We start from the raw sequence: 20,921 nt of genomic DNA, 5'->3' as shown, positions 1-20,921 counted from the left end.
AAAATCAAGTATCTCCAACTACATAAGGGGAAAGAAAGCACATCAATACTGACCACCCGAGGTAGATATATTCTATAGGAAAGCTGTTTTCATTACAGTATCAGAATCACAGAATGTGGAAGTATAATTAAACATCAATATCAACAATGGAATACTGTAGTCTCAGCACTCTTGCTGGGGTAGTTCACAGGTGCATCAAACTTGCTGAAAAGCCTATAGGAAGAGATCAGTGACAGAACTGCATAGCAAATTACTACAACGAATGTGATGATTACTGATGTTGTTGCTTTATAACAGAAACAGGCAAATGTCCCACAAGCTGCACTCCAAGTGATAGCTGCATCTCCTTTGTTGCCCAGGTAAAGCACCTCGGTTGACACAGCACCAGCAGCCAGAATTATGTAAGTTAGAATCTGGAAATCAAAACAGATTAAAATTATGATGCTGAATTGCTGATTACTCTAGCCTGATCAGTAATTGATGACCGAATATGGTTTACTAGAAGTTTAATTGACCTGATCTAGGAGGAAGAAAGTCCAAGCTCGAGGCATTGTGGAGGGACGAGGCATGGCCGCAATAATTGCTGAAAGAAGGGAATAGCCTGCACATATGCCATTTGCATGCACCAAATACCTGTAAGGTGCAAAACCAGTTAACGATCGATGCCAAAGTTAAGGAATTAGGAACAGTTCCAGTGTTCTGTCTATTTCTAGAATGTTGGAAAATCCAACTTTAGCTTTTGTTTCCGTTTTCATTTTTTATTTGAGAAAAGGCAGATTCAAACTTAGCTCTTTGAACAAGAGAACATACATGCAGCTACAATTGATTAAAAAAAAAAAAAAAAGAATGATTGATCAACTAGTAAATAACAAAGTAGATGAATAGAATTAGTACCTGAATGCTCCAAGATCTGAGTAGGAAACAGAGCCAAACTCATTGGATTGAGAATTCTTGAGCATGACAACAAGTGCAGCAATACCTAAAGCCATTGGCACCAAGCGCAGCATGGTTTCAGCAGTTCGCATGCTGGTATTCACCTCTTCACTTTCACATCTTAACCACCCCCTCAATCCCATTGGGGACTTTGAAGCAGCAGCTAATCCATTTCCCTTTTCACTCTTCTCCATCCGATCTCTCGATTCTTCCTTCTCCTAATTTCCTTCTTTGTGTGAGAAATATGTAGACGTCAGTGCGTGAATACTTATTAATGGATTTAGGTAAGGTAGATGGTAAAATCGCTGAATGGCATTCAAGGCATGGCCACACTTTCCTAAGTGCATTGGATAAACCACCTTTCTCTCTCACTTTCCTGGAAAAATCATTGAATTGCATTCAAGGTTTGGTGTTGTTATCAAATTTGCATATTCATCTCCTTATCTGTGTCACACACAAATTTTTAAATTAATGCATCATTTTTTTTTTTTAACAAATGATATCGTAACCAGAAATACAAAAAAGGATTAAAAATATTGAAATTTGATTCATAAATTTACTTAATATCATATCTTCAAAGTGATTGTAGGAATCAATTAAGTTAAAACATAGTATTCAATTAATGCATAATTTCTTTTACCCTCCACCAGCACTTGTGTCAATTATAAGCACTAAATTCAATAGCTTCTGTTGGCCAAAAAAAATTCAATAGCTTCTTAACTTTCAAGTTCTTATCAACTAAATAGAATTGAATTTGGCATTGCTTTCTTCAAAACTATAGCATTCACCCTTTTTCTTATTTGGGGATCATTGATAGAAAACTCTTCTGTAATTTTGCATGGATCCTATTCAACCATCACATATAAATGTGAATTTAAATTAAAAAAAAGGATATAGTATGCCTTTACAACTACTATACTTAGTAAAACCTGGTGTTAAAGTTTTAACTAGTAACTTCCCAATTCAATAAAAACTGTCTACATCCTACTTTGCACCACTTCCTTTGTTTTGGTGTGGTTAATTGGTTTCGATTAAGGTTTCTGTAAGTCAGTTTCTGAGCACCCGGATAAGAGAAGAGCATCCACTGGTCTTGGCAACCATTTGATGGTTTGTAACTTGCTGAAATGTGTTCCAACAAGGCAACAAGGTTTTCTGAAATTTTGGACATAAATTATTGTTAGACTACCCTAAGTCTACACTGATTGAGAACGAGTTCTTCAGCGTTAGTCATCCTCAACATCTATATCTTTCATTTCCTCTCAATCTCTACCAATTAATTTCATTGCTGATGCATACTGATATGAGGACCATATTTCAATCTAGATTCCATGCCCAAGTAAATGAGCCTCTGCTTTCTACCAATTGCTTCTAAAGATGGATCAAACTACTAGTCCATATAATTTTGCCATTTGCCATAAGTTTCACCACCTCCACTTCATCATTTTCCTTGGTAGTTTCTCAGTTCATCAGAGTCTTTCTCTGTAAATTGATGCTCATGTTACTCGTACTTCTAACTTTTATCCTGATACTCGTTTTACACAACTCTTCATTTTACCTCAATACATGTTCCAAACTTCTTGAATACTTTAAATTTATGAGTATGAGCTTAGATCCCTTAAAATCAATGTAACAATTTTTCCTAAAAGCACAACATACCTGTTTCAGCCACTTACCGGAGTCTAACAGACATCTGATCCACAATCCATGTAACATAGATCACGGTAATGCTTTCTGTTCACTCGAGTATCTATTTTCACCTTGCCTTTCCTAATTAAATCTGATAGTATGAATTTCCCTGCTTCATTATTAATTATAGTATGCTTTCTGTTCACAGATTAACCGTCCATAATATCAAAACAATCCAATTAGATCCATTTAACCCCAAAAACACCCTTAGTTCTCCTGAATTAAGCAATCTTACTATTAGACAAACTTCATACATTTAAATTAAAAGTATCAACTCCAATTCCAATAATAACCAAAACAAAAAGGCTCCAAAAACAATTCTCAAAAAGAATACAAAACAGAAAAAAAGAAAGAAAATAATTCAAACTCAAACAACAAGTTGAATATCACCCAAATCAAGCTGAGCAGTAATTTACTCCAACTGTTTCTTAGCACTCGTATCAATCAATTTTGACCCTGAACTACCATACCTGATAGTAAACCCAGCTACCAAACTCGGGTCAATCACAGTTTTAATTCTAACATTCTTCGCACCAGTTAGCTTCTGCACCTGTTTAGCAATCTGTGCCAAATGCTGGGACTCCAACTTCACCACTGAACTCACCACAGCCAACTCCGTATCCGTCATCTTATTATAAACCATCTCAAACTCTTTAACAATTTCCTTAATAAGGTCAATCCTCTTGCAATCCACCAGGATGTTTAAAAAGATAACGGTGTGAGGTTGAAGCACGGAAGACTTGACTATTTCATCTAAAATCAAACGTTCTTTGAGAATGTCGATGGTGGGGTTGGCAAAGAATTCGAGGATTTGAGGGTCAGAGAAGATGTTTTCTACTTTTCGACGTCGGAGCTGGTGGCATCCAGGGTGTTGTTGGACTTGGTTACATCAGCTAAAGCTGAAGCGTAACTGGAAGCAGCTGTAGCTGACATTTTGGTTCCTGGAGAGGGCGAATGGTGGAGAGTTTAAGGGAAGGGAAGGTGGCTGAGAAAGAGAGGTTGAGAGAGGGAAGGGCTCTCGGAAGTTCGGAAGATGGGAAGAGCTTGAATTGAAGAGATATTGAAGTATGCTGAAGAGAAGCCATCGGCAGTTTGGGTTTGTTCTGCCTTGGCCCCTGGCAGAATAGGGTGGGAAGTGTTGTGATATAAGGGAAATTTGGAGAATAAAACTTGTGAGAATAACGGGTTACCTTGGACTGAAGAAGCAGAGCCGCTCATTGGATGTGGTCCACAAATATTTAGCAGCCTATTAATTGATAAACGTACAACTGCTGCTACTACTAAATGCGAAACAAATGACAACATGGAAAGTTTTTAATAAACAAAATTTGAAACAAGTGGTTGTTCATTTTGCAATTCAGTTTTCATTTTTTATAATAGATAAAAGATATTCTCAAATTTTATTTAAATTTAACTCTTGCAAGAATTACAGTTTCATTCTCTTGTGAAGGAGCCAAGGACAGCCAAGTTGAGAAAGAATTTAAAACAAGAATAAGTGTAAAAAGAATAACAGACAATAAAACATAGGAACTATATTATTTGCTTTACTTTTTAATAACTCCTACTTTCAAAACACAATCCCAAGCACAGCAAAGTGCTTAAACTATCTTTCAGAACAGGAAAAATAACATTCAACCCCAACAACACAGGACAACCAGGCACAACAAAGTACCCATTTATTTTCAAAACATAAAAATATGATAACTAAAAGTAGAATATTTTTCCTACACATAAAAAGAAACAGTACTCTGCATAGTCCCTCCACAATTTACTCAATTCCCAAGAATTTCTTCATCTGCAAAACAAAGCCATAGACCTTTTCTTGGTCAGGAAGAGACTTGGATACACTCTCCTTTTGCAGGCACCTTTTAGCCCATGCAATCAGCTTGGGACACTCTGCCTCAATGCCGACGTTTCCACACTTCTCATAGGTATAAAACCAGCTATAAAATGGAACGAGAACAACATCTACATAACCAAGATTTTCTCCACCAAAGTAAGGCTTATCTCCAAGTTCTACTTCCAACAGCTTAAGGCACTCGACAAATTCTTTCTTTGCTGCTTCCTGTTCTTCTCCGTTAGTTGTCCATATTTTCCTCCCAAGATCATAAATCTGCATTTTCATTAAACAACGTTTTAGGCACAACAGGGTATCAATTAATAAAGACTAAAATATTTAATAAGACAAATCATACTAATTTCAACTTTACAAGTTTAAGTCAAGAGACAACAAGAGGGGAATAAACAAGTGGAAATATAACAATAAAACATCAACAGAATGATTACGTTCCCTCTAAATAGTCGAAGGTAATAAAAATAATCATTTCATCCTGTCTCTATTGGTAATTGGAGGAATCGAAATTATAAGCAGTGTTTATAGTAACAGAAATCATGAAATATTCAAAGTCAGTCTGACCAAATCAAGAAAAGTTATAATTTTAAAAAAATAATAAAAAACAAAGAAAAGAAAGAACCTTCTTGTCAACAAAATCAGCCCAAAATCTAGCAATAGCTTTTTGGTAAGGATCAGAAGGAAGCAAGGGAGATTTATCATTCCAAGTCTCATCAATGTACTGAATCTGAATGAGTGATTCAGAAACAGGTTTACCATTGTGAATAAGGACAGGGATTTTTTTATGAATAGGATTCATGTGCAACAGCAAAGCACTCTTGTTCCTCAAATCTTCTTCCTTGTACTCATATTTTATCCCTTTCTCAGTCAAAGCAACCCTCACTCTCATCCCAAATGGGCTTGGCCAGAAATCCAACAACACCACCTCTTCTGCCATTCTGATAAACTAAACAAAACAAAGATTCAAAATCAACTGAAAACTAAAGCTGAGACCCGCTTTGGTTTAAGGTTTTTTTATGTCTGACCTGAAGGGTAGGTTGGGTGAATTTATAGACCAAAAAGTTTGAAGTTGTTGGGTTATTTTTTCCACACTAATAAAGTTTTGTTCTAGGACCTTCTTTAACTTAAGTGATATTCATATACTTTATTTCTTTTAATGAAGTGGCTTTCATGTACTTTATGCCATTGCTTACGGCACTAGTCTATAAATTACTATTTTAACTTTTTCAAATGTTCACCGACAGTTTTTCTTTTTAAGATAATGTATGGCTTATTGTCATGTAATTGCTTGCGTCATCATCAATTGTCATGTAATTGCTTGCGTCATCATCAATTTTCGCTCATCCATTACGTCTTTCATTAGTTTTTTGTTTTTTATATTCTTGGATCCCAAGAAAGGTTTTTTTTTCTCTTCCTCAATTTTTTTAAAATTTTATCTATTATATTTTATATTTGTTTATCATTGTTTATGTATTTTTAAAACTAATTAAATTATTAATTTTAAGTAATATACTAATCAATTTGATAAACTTTAGTATATTTGAAAAAATATAATAATTTTTTTTAAAAATATCAATCTAATTCATTCAAAATTTTACTTTTAAAATATTTTTCATGAAAATTAAATCATAATTGACAAAAAAAATAACGTTTTTCTTATCAGTTGGATATTAATTTTTATGGATTTGAAACATCTTTAAATAAAAAGTTAGATATTCAAATTAAAACGGGAGCAGTAATAAAAGTATCATGTGATGATAACGGGAGGAAGAGGCAGTAACAAAAAGGATGAAAAGGAAGCTAAGCTGGTAATTAAGCTAAGAATTGAGCCAACAGCTGCTGAATTTGGAGCTACAGTGACGCCAGAGAAGGTGGCAATGAAGATGCAACGAGAATTGTGGTGCGATGGTTGAAGTTGACTTGGAAGTTACTGATTGAGCCATATTTGTTTATGATTCTTCTGTGTTGTGCTGTTAAGCATTTTGTTATAGCAGCCGTCCATTTATTTTGCCAGCATTTTTACAATTCTGTTATATTCCATTAAGCATGTGCAGTGCTATATATAAGAAACGAGAATGTAACAGTCAGGCTTAGGAATGAAAAATTACAAAATTCTGCCTTCTCTTCTCTTGTTTCTTCTTCTCGTTTCATCTCTCTCTTTTCTGGTCTAATCTTCTTATTCTTCTTCTTACCTCCATTACTCTGGTTCATCAAGTCACAATCATTTTGTGACATATTATTTATAACAACTTGAATTATTTGACAAAAAAAATTCAATAGTAATAATGAACGTGGTTTTCTTTTAAACCACAATAAACATAAAGAAAATGAAGGGAAAAGGACGGAGCATGCAGCAGGCGATCGAGAGAATCAAACAGAAGAATCAGCTTCCAAAAGTTTAATTTGGATACGATTATCTTACGTACAAAATTTGGAAGAATCAGCTTCCAAGTTGTGACCTAATCTCAATTAATTATGGGATATATTCAAATTTGGATTTGCCAATTCAAAAGAGGGTGAACAGATAGTTAATTATAATGATCATAATTATTGAAACTTGGTTTCTTTTCACTCTTCTTTTGTATTTTGTTTTCGATGATCATTACATGTGCGGCAGTCCTATGGCTCAAAGGAGATCTGTTATCTGTTAGGCTGAGGGAAGCAACTAGGAGTGTACTTACATAGGAAGTCAGTGACATGGTTGAGTTGTCCAAAGGAATGAGTTTACAGTAGGCAAGTTTCTATATATAGCGGTTAAAAAGCAAAACAATTTTGATCATATCGTTTACTACAAGGTCGACTTTTAACCTCTTTTCTTCATTAATTCTGATAAATGTTTGTATGGACAATGTAACAATTTTGATCATATGTTAAGTTTGATTATGATCAGTGGCTTGACCTTGTTTTACTAATTCATATGCCCAGGATATATAAAAAAAAAAAAAACATTAAGCTATTTTTATTATTTAACAACTTTTATTGAAATACAACAAAATAACAAACCCCCATATTTATTGAAAGGCCTAAAAGGCTTTTAGTAAAGGGAAAAAGGGTAAACCACCTTAGTTTCCCTCAAATTTCTTCTTAAGCTCCATGAGGAAGCAATAAATTTTATGTCGGTCGACTTGGACACACTCTCCCTTTCCATGCATCTTTTAGCCCATGCAACCAGCTTCGGGCACTCCGCTGCAATGCTCAAGTTCCCACAGGTCTCCAATAGAAGGGAATCAATGCCACGTCTGTAAACCCAAAGCTCTCACCTCCAAAATAAGACTTGTCTCCCAGCTCTCCTTCCAGCAACTTGAAGCACCCAATTAGCTCTTTCTTTGCAGCTTCCTGACCTCACCTGTTGCTCCCCATACTAACTTCCCGCTGCTAAATATCTGCAAATTTTCATATTTAATGGTGAAACTTCTCAACTAGGTTAAAAGAAAAAAAAAAGAAAAAAAGTTTTTGTTAAAAAAATCAATCAACCTAAGAAGATAGCTAATAAGTTGTTAATGATAAGTAATGACAATAGCTAATAAGTTGTTAATGATAAGTAATGACAATGGTAGGAGCAGCAGAAGCTTGTAACCTTTTTGTCAACAAAGTCAGCCCAGAAGATGAGAAGGGAGCAGAGGAGACTTGTTTCTTCAAACCACATCAATGTATTGAACTATAATGAGGGATTCACAAACAGGTCTCCCCTTGTGTATCAACACTGGATTTTGCTTGTGAACAGGATTCATCTTCAGAAGTAAAGAACTTTTGTTGCTCAAATCCTCTTCCTTTGATTCATACTCTATTCCTTTCTCCGCCAATGTAATTTTCACCCTCACTGCGAATGGGCTTGGCCAAGAGTGCAATAGGATAATTTCATCTGCCATTGTTTTTCTGTTTGCTGTATTTTCAAGCTGTGGTAAAACAAGTGAAGATGTCTCTTCTTGTATAACCAAAATGAGACGGCGAGTGAATATTGTAGAATTCTCCTTTGATACATTTACAGGGCATTCTAGGGCTTCTTTTGGACTTATCAGACCCTGCGTCAGATTACTTAAATTCTTCCTTTAACACTATGTTTGGACAAGGAAGGCAAAGGAAAAGAAAAGGAAAATAATAGAAACAGAAAAAACTTTTATTTATTTGGATAAAATTTTAATTTAAAAAAAAAAAAGGTGAAAACTCATTAATTTTTTGTTTCTCTTGTAATCTTCACTTTTTTAATACCTCAATTTGGGAAAAAAAACTAAGGAAAAGAAAGTTGAAAAATTTTTATTTTTATAAAAAAACTATTATATTTGGGGAAAAAAACTAAGGAAAAGAAAGTTGAAAAAATTTTATTTTTATAAAAAAACTATTATATCAATATTTTTATTATGACATTGAATTTGATTATATAACTGACACTTTCTACCAAAATAATTTTTTTTATGAGTATTTTATATAATATCATAATTTATAAATATTTTATGATTTTTCAAATCTTAACAACAAAATAAGTTAAATTATTGTCAGAATAAATTAAAAAATTGAATTAAACACAAAATTAAGAGTAAATCAATAACTAGCTAATACATCTTATCATATTAAACATACTCAATTTTATTTAGAAAAATTTGTTTATACAAGTTAGGTAATATAAAGATATATTTGCATATTATATGTTATTTTATAAAAAGAAGTTTATAATTGAACAAATAATATTATAATGAATTATTTCCTTTCCTTTTCACTATTTATCCAAACAATGGTTATTAAAATTATTTTACTTTTCTTTCCTTTATTAATTTTAACTATCTAAACAAGGGATGTATATTTTCATTTCCTTTAAAAAATATTACTTTTCTTTCTTTTTCTTTCCTTTTCTTTCCTTATATATATATATATATATATATATATATATATATCCAAACATAACGTAAGATTACTGCTATTTATCTTTATCTTTTTGGGACTATGAGTTACATCATGGCTTTGGTGGTTAAGCCACATACCAGTTCTTGTTGTCACTAAATGTCCATGCCACAATTGGTTGCACTTTAATTCTTTTCTTTTTTTTTTTTTTTTTGGTTTCATTTTTCTCTTCTTATAAACAATAAAGTAGTATTACAAGTTGTTTTCTTTTGGTTTTTTTTTTTTAAAGGATAAGGTTAACATTAAGAAGCTGCTCACTCTTTTTCAAGAAGAAATTACTCATATGAGTTTTGACAATTTTATCCAATTAATATGGTTGAGGTCTACTCTTTCGAAATATAGCCTGGAAAGCTAATTCCACTTATGCAATATTCAACTTATCCAATGCTTCTCACTTATAGGACAAAGTAGCATTAATCATCCACTTGTGCGATTGTAGACATATAATTTTGTTCGAAATATTTTCACTTTAATCCAAACCCAAGTTTGACAACTGGGCCATAATAATAATTTTTAAGCCCATTACATGATCTATTTTTAAATACTCAAGGATGAGATCAAATAGGGGCTCCATGGTGAGGCCCATTTTATTCGCCCGAATGAATGTCAAATTAGCCCAATAAAAAAGCCTAATAAAAGATTTATCCTTAAAACCCATTAATAACCCATTATTATCCATTAAGAAAAACAAACACACAAATAAAATAATAGTAATAATAATAAATAAAAAATAAAAAAATTAAGTTAAAAAATCAAAAATAAGAAAATTAATAAGCCAAATAAAAATGATGAAGTCCAAATAACATAAAAGTCTTATTTGGCCTTGTTAAAGCTTGTTGAAAATAGCTAAGCCCATATGAAACAAAAAAGAAAAAAAGCCCAAGCATTTGACTTAGCCTTACATGCATGAAGCAAAAAAAAACCAACCAAGAATATAAAAAAAAATTGGTTGACTTAAAAACGGCAAAGAGAAAAATGCATGGTTTCATGGCCTGGTACATGGAGGCATTTGGTGGGAGAAAAAAATTGAAAAATAATAAAAAAGAGGAAATAGGCCATTCAGGGTTAGGGAAGGCAGATAAAAAAAAGGCATGGCTTGAATGGTAGAAAAGAGGAAGAAGTAAAACAAATAAAATAAAAATTGTAGCGAAAACTGTATGAAGGCATGCTGGAAAAAAAAGAAAAATTGAACAAAAAAACTAGGCACCAGACATGAAAAAGAAATTGACAAAAAAGAAGTTGGTGAAAAAAAAAAAGGGAAGCTACTGCTAAAACGAAAGAAGATGAAAACAAAAGAAATTGGGTGCAAGGAAGCAAAAGAAAATGGGTGGTCTGGGCATGAATTGGGAAATGTGGAGTAAAAAATAAAAAAGGTCGTGAGGTTGGGAGTGAAAAAAAAAGAAAAAGAGAGGTGGCTGGACACGCAGGGAAGAAATGAGAGGTATTAGAGCGTGAGGGAGGAAGAAAAAAATTTATAAAACCAAAGAGCTAGAGGAAAAATGGGAAATAAAAAAAAAGAGAAACCAAAATAAAAGTGAAGGCATTCGGGCTGACAGAGAGCAAAAAAAAATAAAAAAGAGGTGAACACAAACCAGCAGAAAAAAAACTTGTAATAATACATGAAAAAAATAGCAGAAAAATTGAACAAAAAAAGTAAAAATTTAAAAAAAAAACCAAAAAAGGTGGTTGCATGAAGACATGAGAGGAGATTGAGTAATGATGCCTGGTAGCAAAAAGGTAAAAAATTAGGTTCTAAAAAAAAGGAGAAAAGTAAAAAAAAAGTAATTTTTGGTTTGTTTTGTTATGAATAATGACTTAAATCCTATAAGAAATTTCTTTAGGATTGATTAGATATTACTTGATGGACAAGAATACTTACAGAAAAAAAGTTCTAAGAGAAAAAAAATATTTTTATAGGCAAGTTTATATGCTTATAAATAGGTTAAGTCTCTATAGGTTTAGATATGAGAAAAAGATCAAAAAGAGTTGTAGGATTTTATGAGATAGAACCCTATAGGACTAGCAGAGATTAACGTCTTTATGAGTGTGTATGTTGGAATGAACTATAGAAGACTGAGTAGGTCCACATAGATATGGTGTATGTGAGTGAACTAGAGAAGATTAAGAAAGTCCACATAGGTTTGGTACATAGGTGTATATGGGTATGTGTATGTTTGGGTTTAAAATAATTCATAGGACTAAAAGAGATTGAGAGGGTCTTATAGGTATTGATTATTAAGTGAGATTGATTTAATATATATTTGTATTTTTTTATAACTAGTGGATCTTTTTTTTCATCTGTATATGTAGGTTCGTTAGGTCCAACCATGTTAAATTGATGTCTCTTGTGCGATTGATTGATTTTTGATTTCAATGCCATTGGTGTGATTAGATTATGGCTATTTAGCCTAACATGTTCATCACGGTTTGTTGTATGCATGAGATTTGTATGTTTTGTCTCTATTTGTTTTTATGTTAAGAGCTTAGGTCTTTATTGTGATATAAGTTTTATGAATTTGTACAGTAAGAAACAAAGTTTTCTTAAAGCAAGTTGAACCCCTTGAAACCTTGGTAAAGAAGTAGCATAAACACAAAAAAGATGGTGGAATTTGGACAAGCTTAGGACTTTGGTTTTGTATTCTCGTATAAGAAAGTTTTAAACTTAGGTTCCATTTAGATGGGTGATAAAATTGGCTGCTGTGAGATTGAAAATAGTAATAAAATTTACTGTAGCAATGATTGAAAAAAAATTACTATAATTACGATTAAAAAAAAATTTAATGAGAATTTTATACCGACTTGACTTTACCGGAGTTAGCATTTGGATTTAACTACAGGTGTGGTGAGTTTAATCACATCACACCAGAGGTGCAGTGAAATCCAAACGAGAACTTAGTATTGGCTCCTCAAACTCTTTGTTATGAAAAAGAATAACTTCTTTAAAAAGAAAAATTTAGAAGCTTTAAAAACCAAAAAGGAAAGTAAAGGGTTTTAGGGAGTTTATTCTGGGAGAAAGTTTCATTTTTCACTGCCATAAGACACATTTGTCGGGTTTGATGTTCAAAGGATTTTTTTTTCTTTCAATAATGAAATGGTTTCCTAAATAGGAAAAAAATGGTTTGTGGGAAAGGGAAGTTTGAAGTTTATTTTTCTATTGGTTCATGCTTGATGTTCCTCAGTGGGGAAAATGTTTGAAATTTTTTTCAATTAATAAACAAAGGTTTAAATACATATAGTCTTTGTTTTTAATAAAATTTATTTTTATGAACGCACATCCATGCACATTTTTTTAATGTTGGTTAATTTTGATTATAATTTAAATTTAATGTATTTTTAATTTTATTGTTAATCAAATTTCAATGCCTATTCTAATTTTATGCAGTTTAATTCTTCATGAATTAATGTTTAAAAGAGATTTTAAATTTATTTTCAAATGGTAAATTTTATTAAAAAAAAAGAGCAAAACAAAAATAAAAACACAAACAAAAACAAAAACAAAAAAAAAAGAAAAGAAAAGAAAAGAAAGAAAAAACAAAAAAAAACTTTTGACTTCAAATAAAGTTGTTGTATTTGTCTTTGTCCTATTTCTGATCTTTAAAAATGTGTAAAGAGGGAGCTGTAGACAATAATTTTTGTCCGGATTAATATTTTTATGTTCCAAACTAATTTAGCTTTTGGGCTTATTTTTAAATTTTTATCAGATTAATTTAATATTGATATAAAAATACTTAATTTAAAAAAAGAGACAATGTTGCCATGCACGGCACCACTGAACCACTTACTCCAAATAAACCCCTGACACTTATAACATATTCAACCACCAGTTGCCTGAAGCACTAAAAAGCACTACTCCTAACAACCCCTAATGAAGAGAGGAAGACTGTTATTTTTAAGTGCTTATTCCTATTTTTTTCTTTTCTACCTTTTTCCTAGTAGATCCTAACAAAAACCGCACTTTCAGCAAAGAACCCATCCAGTCGAGTCTCCGAACGCACCTTATCAGATCCATTCTGGCCATTTATTACTTCTAGCCAAGACCCACGCTAGCACACACCCTTTACACATGAACAGTCCTCGACCAATGCCTACACCAAGCTAGCCCTTTACCTCAACACTGAACCCAAACACCTCCCAACCTCGTACCCAGTACCTAAACAAACCAGTCTCTTGCCCACACCTTAGTCGGCCTCCCACCAAGAACCATTACCCCAGCCAACTTCTGCCTAAGCCCTTTGTGATTTTTCACATCAGCACCTTTAGACCCAGTCCTTCATCAACCCTTCATAATATCTGACCACCCATCAAAAAGCAAAAAAAAAAAAAAAAAAATCCAAGAAAAACCAAACAAAAAAAAAAGGAAAAAAAATCAACAAAAAAACATAGTCCCCGTTGATCTGACGAGTAATGCAGCGCCATTGCGAAGTCTTTGTAACAAAAACAAAAAAATCAATTTAGCTTTTATATAAAAAATTTTGAAAATTTTTTTCAAGTTTGTTCGAACCCCTAAAGTTTGATTTAAGGCGTTTTGGTGAGATTTGGGCAAAATTGAGCTCAGAACGTTAACAGGGATGTCAAGGAGAGTTAGTGGTCGAAATTTAGAGGTCAAACATCATTGGTTGATGGTGACCAGTGATAAAGCACGACGATGATGATGATCAATCTTGCAGAAAACTGAGTTTTTCTTTAAAAGAGGAGAGAAAGCCTAAGAAAGAAAGAGGATAGAGAGAGAAACTAGTAGAAACAATGAAATAAAATTTTTTTTGACTTTATACAGCTGCCAAAAAAACAAAATGACATCGCTTTAAGTAAGAGGATCCGCACATAAACTTGGATCCAATCTGGGATTTGCGCGACCTGATCGAACCTCCTACCTTAACCAACCTCGATTGTTCTAGTTGGACCAGCGTTGGTTCAGGTAAGAAAAAAATTATTTTTTTATTTTTGATTTATTTATTCTTTATATATTATTTTTAATTGTTATTATTAGTTAAGTATGTTTAATTTTTGTTGGAGTAAATGTTTAGTTTTTTTGTTAATATTAATCATAATAGCAAATAACAATAAATAATAATAAATAAAATTTAAATTTTCATAATTTTAAATTTTATTTAAAAAAACTTTAAATAAACCTTATAAAATTATAAAATAATTATAACAATAATAAGAATGAAAAATGATTTAAAATTTTTTTTCTTTTTAAAACAATGATAAAATAAATTAAAAATAAATAAAAGATAATAATAAAAAAATGCTAAAAAAATTTAAAAATAAAGTGATAAAAAATTTTTCCTACCTAGATGATGGAAGGAATAAAACCTATCTTTAAAAATAATTTCACATAAATGTTAGGGAATTATTAAATAATAATAATAAAAAGAGAAATATATGAAAATTTTTAATTAATTTTCAAAAATCATACAAACTGAACTTGTTTCGAAAATCCACCTAGATATTAGAAATTTTTATAGATGTTAGCATTTTTAAAAAAATCAAATTTCTAAACTCTAAACCTCTAAATCCTAAAATCCCAAAATCAAAACTTTAAAATCATAACTCCAAACCCTTAAAACACTAAACTTCCAAAACCTTAAAATCTAAAGCCTAAACCTTCAAATTTCAAAATCAAAACCTTGAACCCTTAAAACCCTAAACCCTAAAATTCAAAAACCCTAAAATCAAACTCCAAAATCCTAACTTTAAAGTCCAAAACCCTAAACCTCGAAACCCTAAATTAAAAATTCATCAAAACCTTAAATCTAACCTAAACCCTAAAATCAACATGCAACCCTAAATTATCACCAAACCATAAAGCTTTGACCCAAACTCATGTCGAAAACCATTTTGAAACTCTAAATATACGTGTAAAAATATCTCATGAAGTGATTTATTCCTTAATGCTACCAAGCGATAGGGTATTTAGGAAACTTTATTTCATTAAGTTTTTCATACGAGTTTTTAATTTGCATTAATAATGAGATTGAAACAAAAAAATATATGTATAAAATGGGATCTTAAATATAAATAGTTGTACTTAAACTCTTTCTAGATGTTTGGGAGTCATGGTGGTCTCATTACATTTAAGAACCCGATTTCAAAATTGTATTTCACCATCATGCATAGCATTTATTGGCTTACACACGTCTATTTGCTATTGTTTGCACTTGTTTCGCGTATTTATGCCTTTAATGTTTTTTTCACTACCTAATGGTTCCATCATTTACTTTTTCGCACAAAATATTTTCTTTATAAATACTTACTTTAAAAATGTGAAGTTATAAAATAAAAAAATATTTTGAAGGAAATAATTCTTAGTACTTTACATAAATGTTGGAGAGTCACCAACAATCATCTTTTACAAAGAGTGTTATTTTCATTTTAAGGAATATTGTGTTAAATCTTAAGCGAAAAGAGTTATTTTAAATTTTGGCTAGATGTTAGAAAATTTTAAGATAATTCTTTAACTTAAAGATTTCCTCGATATTTCTAAATAAAGAGTTATAGCAAAAATTTATTTTCTTTTTTAAATGAAGGGAATTAGTATTAAATTTCAAATTGAAGCTATTTCATCCAACACTAAAAATAACGTATAATTAAGTGGTACCAATGTATAGGCGTTGTGGGGGTGCTAATCCTTTCTCACACATAACCGACTCACTAACCCAATTTTATTTTTTATAGACTGACAATTATCTTTTTAATAAACTTTAAACCTGTTTTTATAGTTTTATTTAAAAGATAAACTTTTGGGTAACCAATCACACCCTAAAAAGGATTGGTGGCGACTCCTCTTATCTTTTTTTGAAATTAAAATATTACGTCTAGCGATCCCAAAACTGTTATGATAACAACATAAGTAGATTTAGACCATTTTAGAGAAATCTGAGCTTGGATCTATGACAAAAAGGCTGAAGAGAGCTAGTGATAAAAATTTAGGGAGAAAAAGATATCAGATCGCAACTGCAATCGATAGGGGGTGACGATGGCACAATGATTGATCATCAAAATTTGGGTTTATCTTTTGGGGGTGGCCAACAACTTATTTTTTAAGAAAGAAGATTTTTTAGGGTTAGGAGATGAAATGAAATAAAAGAAGAAAAGATAGTAGTGTTTTATAGTAAAAAAAAAGAAAAATCGGTTAAAGACCCAATTCGGTCTAACTTGGTAGGGAGATCAAATAAGACCTAGTCTATTTACTGCTGACTAGACCCGACACCTAGTTAATAGCCATGACTTGTTCCAACAGAACCGCTATTTAACTGGTCAAAGCATCCGTGAACCGTTGGGAAGACTGCTCCAAACTCGTTTGAACCACCCAAAACCACTTTATACACCTCAGAACCACTTTGACCTAAAAAATTATCTTAAACCGAGTTGAATTGGTAAAACCACCCTTTGGACCTTTGACCTATGTTCACTATAGGCATTTTCAATATTTCATTTGTAATTTTTTATTTTTTTAACTTTTTGTTCAATTTTTAAAATACATTTTTATTATTATATTTTTGCTTTTTAGTGATTTTTTATTCTATTTTTATGAGAACTTTAATGGGGAAAATAAATCACAAAACATATTTAGAAAAATAAATGGTGAAAAATAAAATAATTGTCCATTGAAATTAATTTAAAATAATTAAAAAAATTATAAACTTAGAAAAAGTTGAAACTACCATTTTCTTCTAAATACTTTTAAAAAATAAAATAAAATGAAATGAAATAATAAAAGAAAAATTCCAAATAATAAACAAGAATAGGTAAAAATAATAAACAATAATATACAAATAATGAAATAAAAATAAAATCACAAATGGTGATTTTAATAATAATTTCTTAGAGAGGTATTTTCCAAAATTTTGCCAAAAGTGCTTGTAGGATTTTTGAAAATATTTTCAATAAAAAATAAAAAATATAAATATAAAATGATAAAAAATATATAAAATATCTAATAATAAATTGTTGAAGTACGTAAAATTTTCTTATGATGGGATAAAAATAAAGTCAAAGCGGTAATTTTATTGAAACTCTTAAGTGAGAAATTTTTCTAAGATTTTTCTAAACACATTGGAAATATTTGGAGAATTAGACCAATATAATTTTTACTTACCTTCATAATAATACGAATAATAAATAAATTTTTTGAAATAGATTAAAATTCTTGTTAATAATAAAATCAAAAGAAAGTCATAAGTGGTAACTTTTTTTCAAATTCTTAGAATCGTACCAAAAGTATTGGTATAATTTTTAGAAATGTTTAGGCAAGAGAATTATAATTTACTTTACTTCTAAAATATTAAAATAAATATGATGATGAAGCTCTTTCAAAGAAATAAGCGATTTCTTTTAATAGTCTTAAGATGAGAAAATTTCTTAAATTATGTCGAAAGTGTCAGAAAAAAGAGAATGATAAAATAATAAGTAAAGGACTAGTTAAACAAGATCATTTGAGGATCTTATAAAATTAATTGGTACCATCTTTAGACAGACATTGCGAGGGTATTGTAATATTCTCCATATGTAACCGAACTCTCGAATCCAATCATGATTTCATAGACCAAAAGATAGGATTGGTAGTTAATTATACCTCAACAAAAAAGATTGGTGACGACTCATATTTATTATGATTATCTATTACAAAATTATCATAGATTTATTATTAAATTAACCATGATTCATTATCAATTTATCATTGATTTATATTAAATTATTGGTCGTATTATTATGGAGATAAGTGAAAATTCTATTGTTTTAATTCTCAAAATATTTCTAATACGTTTGAAAAAATCTTAGAAAAATTTCTCACCTAGGAGTTTTGCTAAAATTACCACTCATGACTTTCTTTTTATCCTATCATAAGAAAATTTTATGTACCTCAATAATTTATTATTAAGTATTTTATATATTTTTAATCATTTTATATTTTTATTATTTATTTTTTATTGAAAAGATTTCTAAAAATCCTACTAATACTTTTGACAAAATTTTGGAAAATACCTCTCTTCGAAATTATTATTAAAACCACCACTTGTGATATTATTTTTATTTCATTATTTTGTTATTATTGTTTTTTATTTTTACTTATTCTTGTCTATTATTTGGAAATTTGCTTTTATTATTTCATTTTATTTTTTTAAAGTATTTAGAAGAAAATTATAGTTTTTCACCATTTACTTTCCTTTTTGTAAAGCTCATCTCCATTTTCTGTTGTCTCAAAAGATCCTTTTTGTAGAACTTATCTTTGTTTAAATCCTAAATTTTTTTGGATTTAGAAAGACTTCGGGGGATTCGGTGGGCGGTTGGTAGCTTGATTTCAACTGCCAGCCCTTCAACTGAGTTGAAAAAAATTTTTTGACTTTCTTTTTATTTTAAAATTAATTAATAAAATAATAACATATATATTTGTATAATAATTGAACCCAATAAACATGATCAAAATGTTTGAATAAGTTTAAATTGGACACATCAAAATCGCTCGCAAATGTAGTTCGAGGTCTATTTCAATCAATCTGGATAAAATTAGGTGTCTATAATTAATATTAAATTAATGTTAATTTAAGAATAAATCATTGATAATTTAACAGTATGTCACGCCTCGAGATCGAGACATAACACGGTTATATTAGTTTAAAGTAAAACCCTAAAGCAATACAAAGCTTAATCCATAACCATTGAAAAATGCTCAAATAAAATAAGGTTCTCAATAAGTAAAATAACTTAAAAATAAGTCTCCAAAGGTTTAAAGTCGAGTATTACAACTAAAAGAAACAATACTTTATAAAATCCTATTTTCTAAGTAGTTCTCCAATGCTCGATTCTTCTAGCTCCTCACAAAACTAATTATACTTATCATTCATATCATCTGTTAAAAAAAAATAATGAGCAAATTATAACTCAACAAGTATAAGCTCACATACTTTACTAGATCAAATATCATTTTCATACATATTATATAGATCATTCAAAACATTCATCAAATCATAATATCAAAATATTTCCAAAATCATCATTATGTCAAACATTTCGTAGATCATAAATCAATATCAAAACATGTCAATTCGTAAATCATTGCAAAAAAATGCAGCTATTCAAATATTGTAATCAAATCGAATCATGGATGAATCATTAAAAAGATAATCATAAATCATCATTATCATTCGTTTATTATTAGCTACGATTATTGCTATAACCCGTAACATTGGTCGTATCGATAATTTTATCATCATGATCATTACTAACTATTATAGACTGCTAGTTAGACCCTTACACTAACTACTATAATCCGTTAGCAAGGCCGTATGATCATATTTATGCTAACTACTATTACCTGTTAGCCAGGGCCGTAAAACTAGTTCTGGTGTTGGTGATCCCATTTCCCAGAGTTGTAAAAATGTAGTTATCATAAAATCATTCTTTAAATACAAATCATTTTTTCATTTTATTCGTAAGTATGATCCATCATTTATATAGAGAAATGCAAAATAATCATATGCTTGAACCTATTTTCATACATAAAAAATAATAAAATAAAATATTCATTCATTTAGAAACATACATATATACATAGGTTCGAAAATAAGTAAAGTGTGTAAGATTCTACTTACCTCCTTTTGATTCCACCACCTAGTTTTTCTCCCTCAATAATTAATGGCCTATTCAAGATAAGTTCAACATAACAGTAATTAATCAACTGATTTGAGATCACTTATACCAAAATAATTAAGTTAAACAAGAATTAACTCAAGTAATTAATTCTGGTAGCTTGCACTACTTTTACTAAAATGACTATATCTCAAGATATCGAACTCAAAATTAAAATCTTTTTAATGCATTAAAAATTAGACTTGATAAGCTTTCTAACCATGTATGGCCCATCTCGTGAATCCTTGTGGATTGATTATAACAATTTTTGTAATCCATATCAAATGCTGTTGCCAGATAGTCTGTATATTTTCTCATAAAAATTGCCTATTTCATAGAAAATTCCAAATTCAATTCCGCTTATCTTATTGGAAAGTAGACTCAATAAGCTTTCCAAAAATATATGGCTTAATCTGTAAATCCTTGTATAAAAATTAAGAGGAATTTCGTAATTCCTCCCTACTGATACTATTAGGCAGCCTGCATATTTTCAAGTAAACATTAAACTACTATCATAAAAAATTTAAAATTGACTTCCATTTATTTCATTGGAAAGTAAATTCAGCAAACTTTCCAACGATATATAGTAATCATTGCAGTATTTAATCATTTAATACAAAATATAACCTTAATCCATCACTGCAAACACCAGGGTTCATACGAAACAAAAATTTTCTTTTCTATTCCCATCAAATTTTTGTTTTCTATTTTTACAACAATAAAATCACATTACCAACTTTCTCAACACTTAATTAGACCCTAATTAAAGTCTAACTTATTTGCCCAAACTAATCTTGGAGAGGGATAATGAAAACTCTGAAATTTTTGGGTTTCTCGATTATAAATTACACCTAAAAACTTAACAATCAATATTCCAAAATTGAACAAAATTATTTACTCACCTTGACAAACAATTCTCCTT

At 30.4% G+C, this 20,921-nt stretch overlaps 2 protein-coding genes and 2 pseudogenes across 3 annotated transcripts; all 4 read right to left on the bottom strand.

Annotated features, from left to right (window-relative positions):
- LOC111288239 (CASP-like protein F16) lies at positions 1 to 2,771 on the bottom strand. 2 transcript variants are annotated; one of them, XM_022879041.2, is made up of 4 exons: positions 2,590 to 2,771; positions 895 to 1,377; positions 516 to 633; positions 1 to 413 (listed from the first exon to the last, which is right to left on the bottom strand). In XM_022879041.2, the coding sequence occupies exons 2-4, from the start codon at positions 1,125 to 1,127 to the stop codon at positions 141 to 143; spliced, it is 624 nt and encodes a 207-aa protein (XP_022734776.2). In that variant the 5' UTR covers positions 1,128 to 1,377; positions 2,590 to 2,771; the 3' UTR covers positions 1 to 140. The 2 variants fall into 2 exon arrangements, with proteins under 2 accessions (XP_022734776.2, XP_089615509.1); XM_089759383.1 differs by lacking the exon at positions 2,590 to 2,771 and having other exon boundaries at positions 895 to 1,592.
- A 103-nt stretch (positions 2,772 to 2,874) lies between these two features.
- Positions 2,875 to 3,982, bottom strand: LOC111288523 (ATP synthase subunit delta, chloroplastic pseudogene; annotated as a pseudogene).
- Positions 3,983 to 4,126: 144 nt separating this feature from the next.
- On the bottom strand, positions 4,127 to 5,589 carry LOC111288524 (putative glutathione S-transferase). The gene is made up of 2 exons (XM_022879441.2): positions 5,094 to 5,589; positions 4,127 to 4,732 (listed from the first exon to the last, which is right to left on the bottom strand). The coding sequence occupies exons 1-2, from the start codon at positions 5,406 to 5,408 to the stop codon at positions 4,388 to 4,390; spliced, it is 660 nt and encodes a 219-aa protein (XP_022735176.2). The 5' UTR covers positions 5,409 to 5,589; the 3' UTR covers positions 4,127 to 4,387.
- A 1,620-nt stretch (positions 5,590 to 7,209) lies between these two features.
- On the bottom strand, positions 7,210 to 8,458 carry LOC111287968 (glutathione S-transferase U25-like; annotated as a pseudogene).
- Positions 8,459 to 20,921: the final 12,463 nt, after the last annotated feature.

Source organism: Durio zibethinus, chromosome 4, assembly GCF_047325235.1.
Source record: "Durio zibethinus cultivar Kanyao isolate XHJ-2024 chromosome 4, ASM4732523v1, whole genome shotgun sequence".
Classification (NCBI taxonomy): Eukaryota; Viridiplantae; Streptophyta; class Magnoliopsida; order Malvales; family Malvaceae; genus Durio; species Durio zibethinus.
Note: the sequence above shows the minus strand (reverse complement) of the source record. Positions and strands in the feature narration are given on the sequence as shown.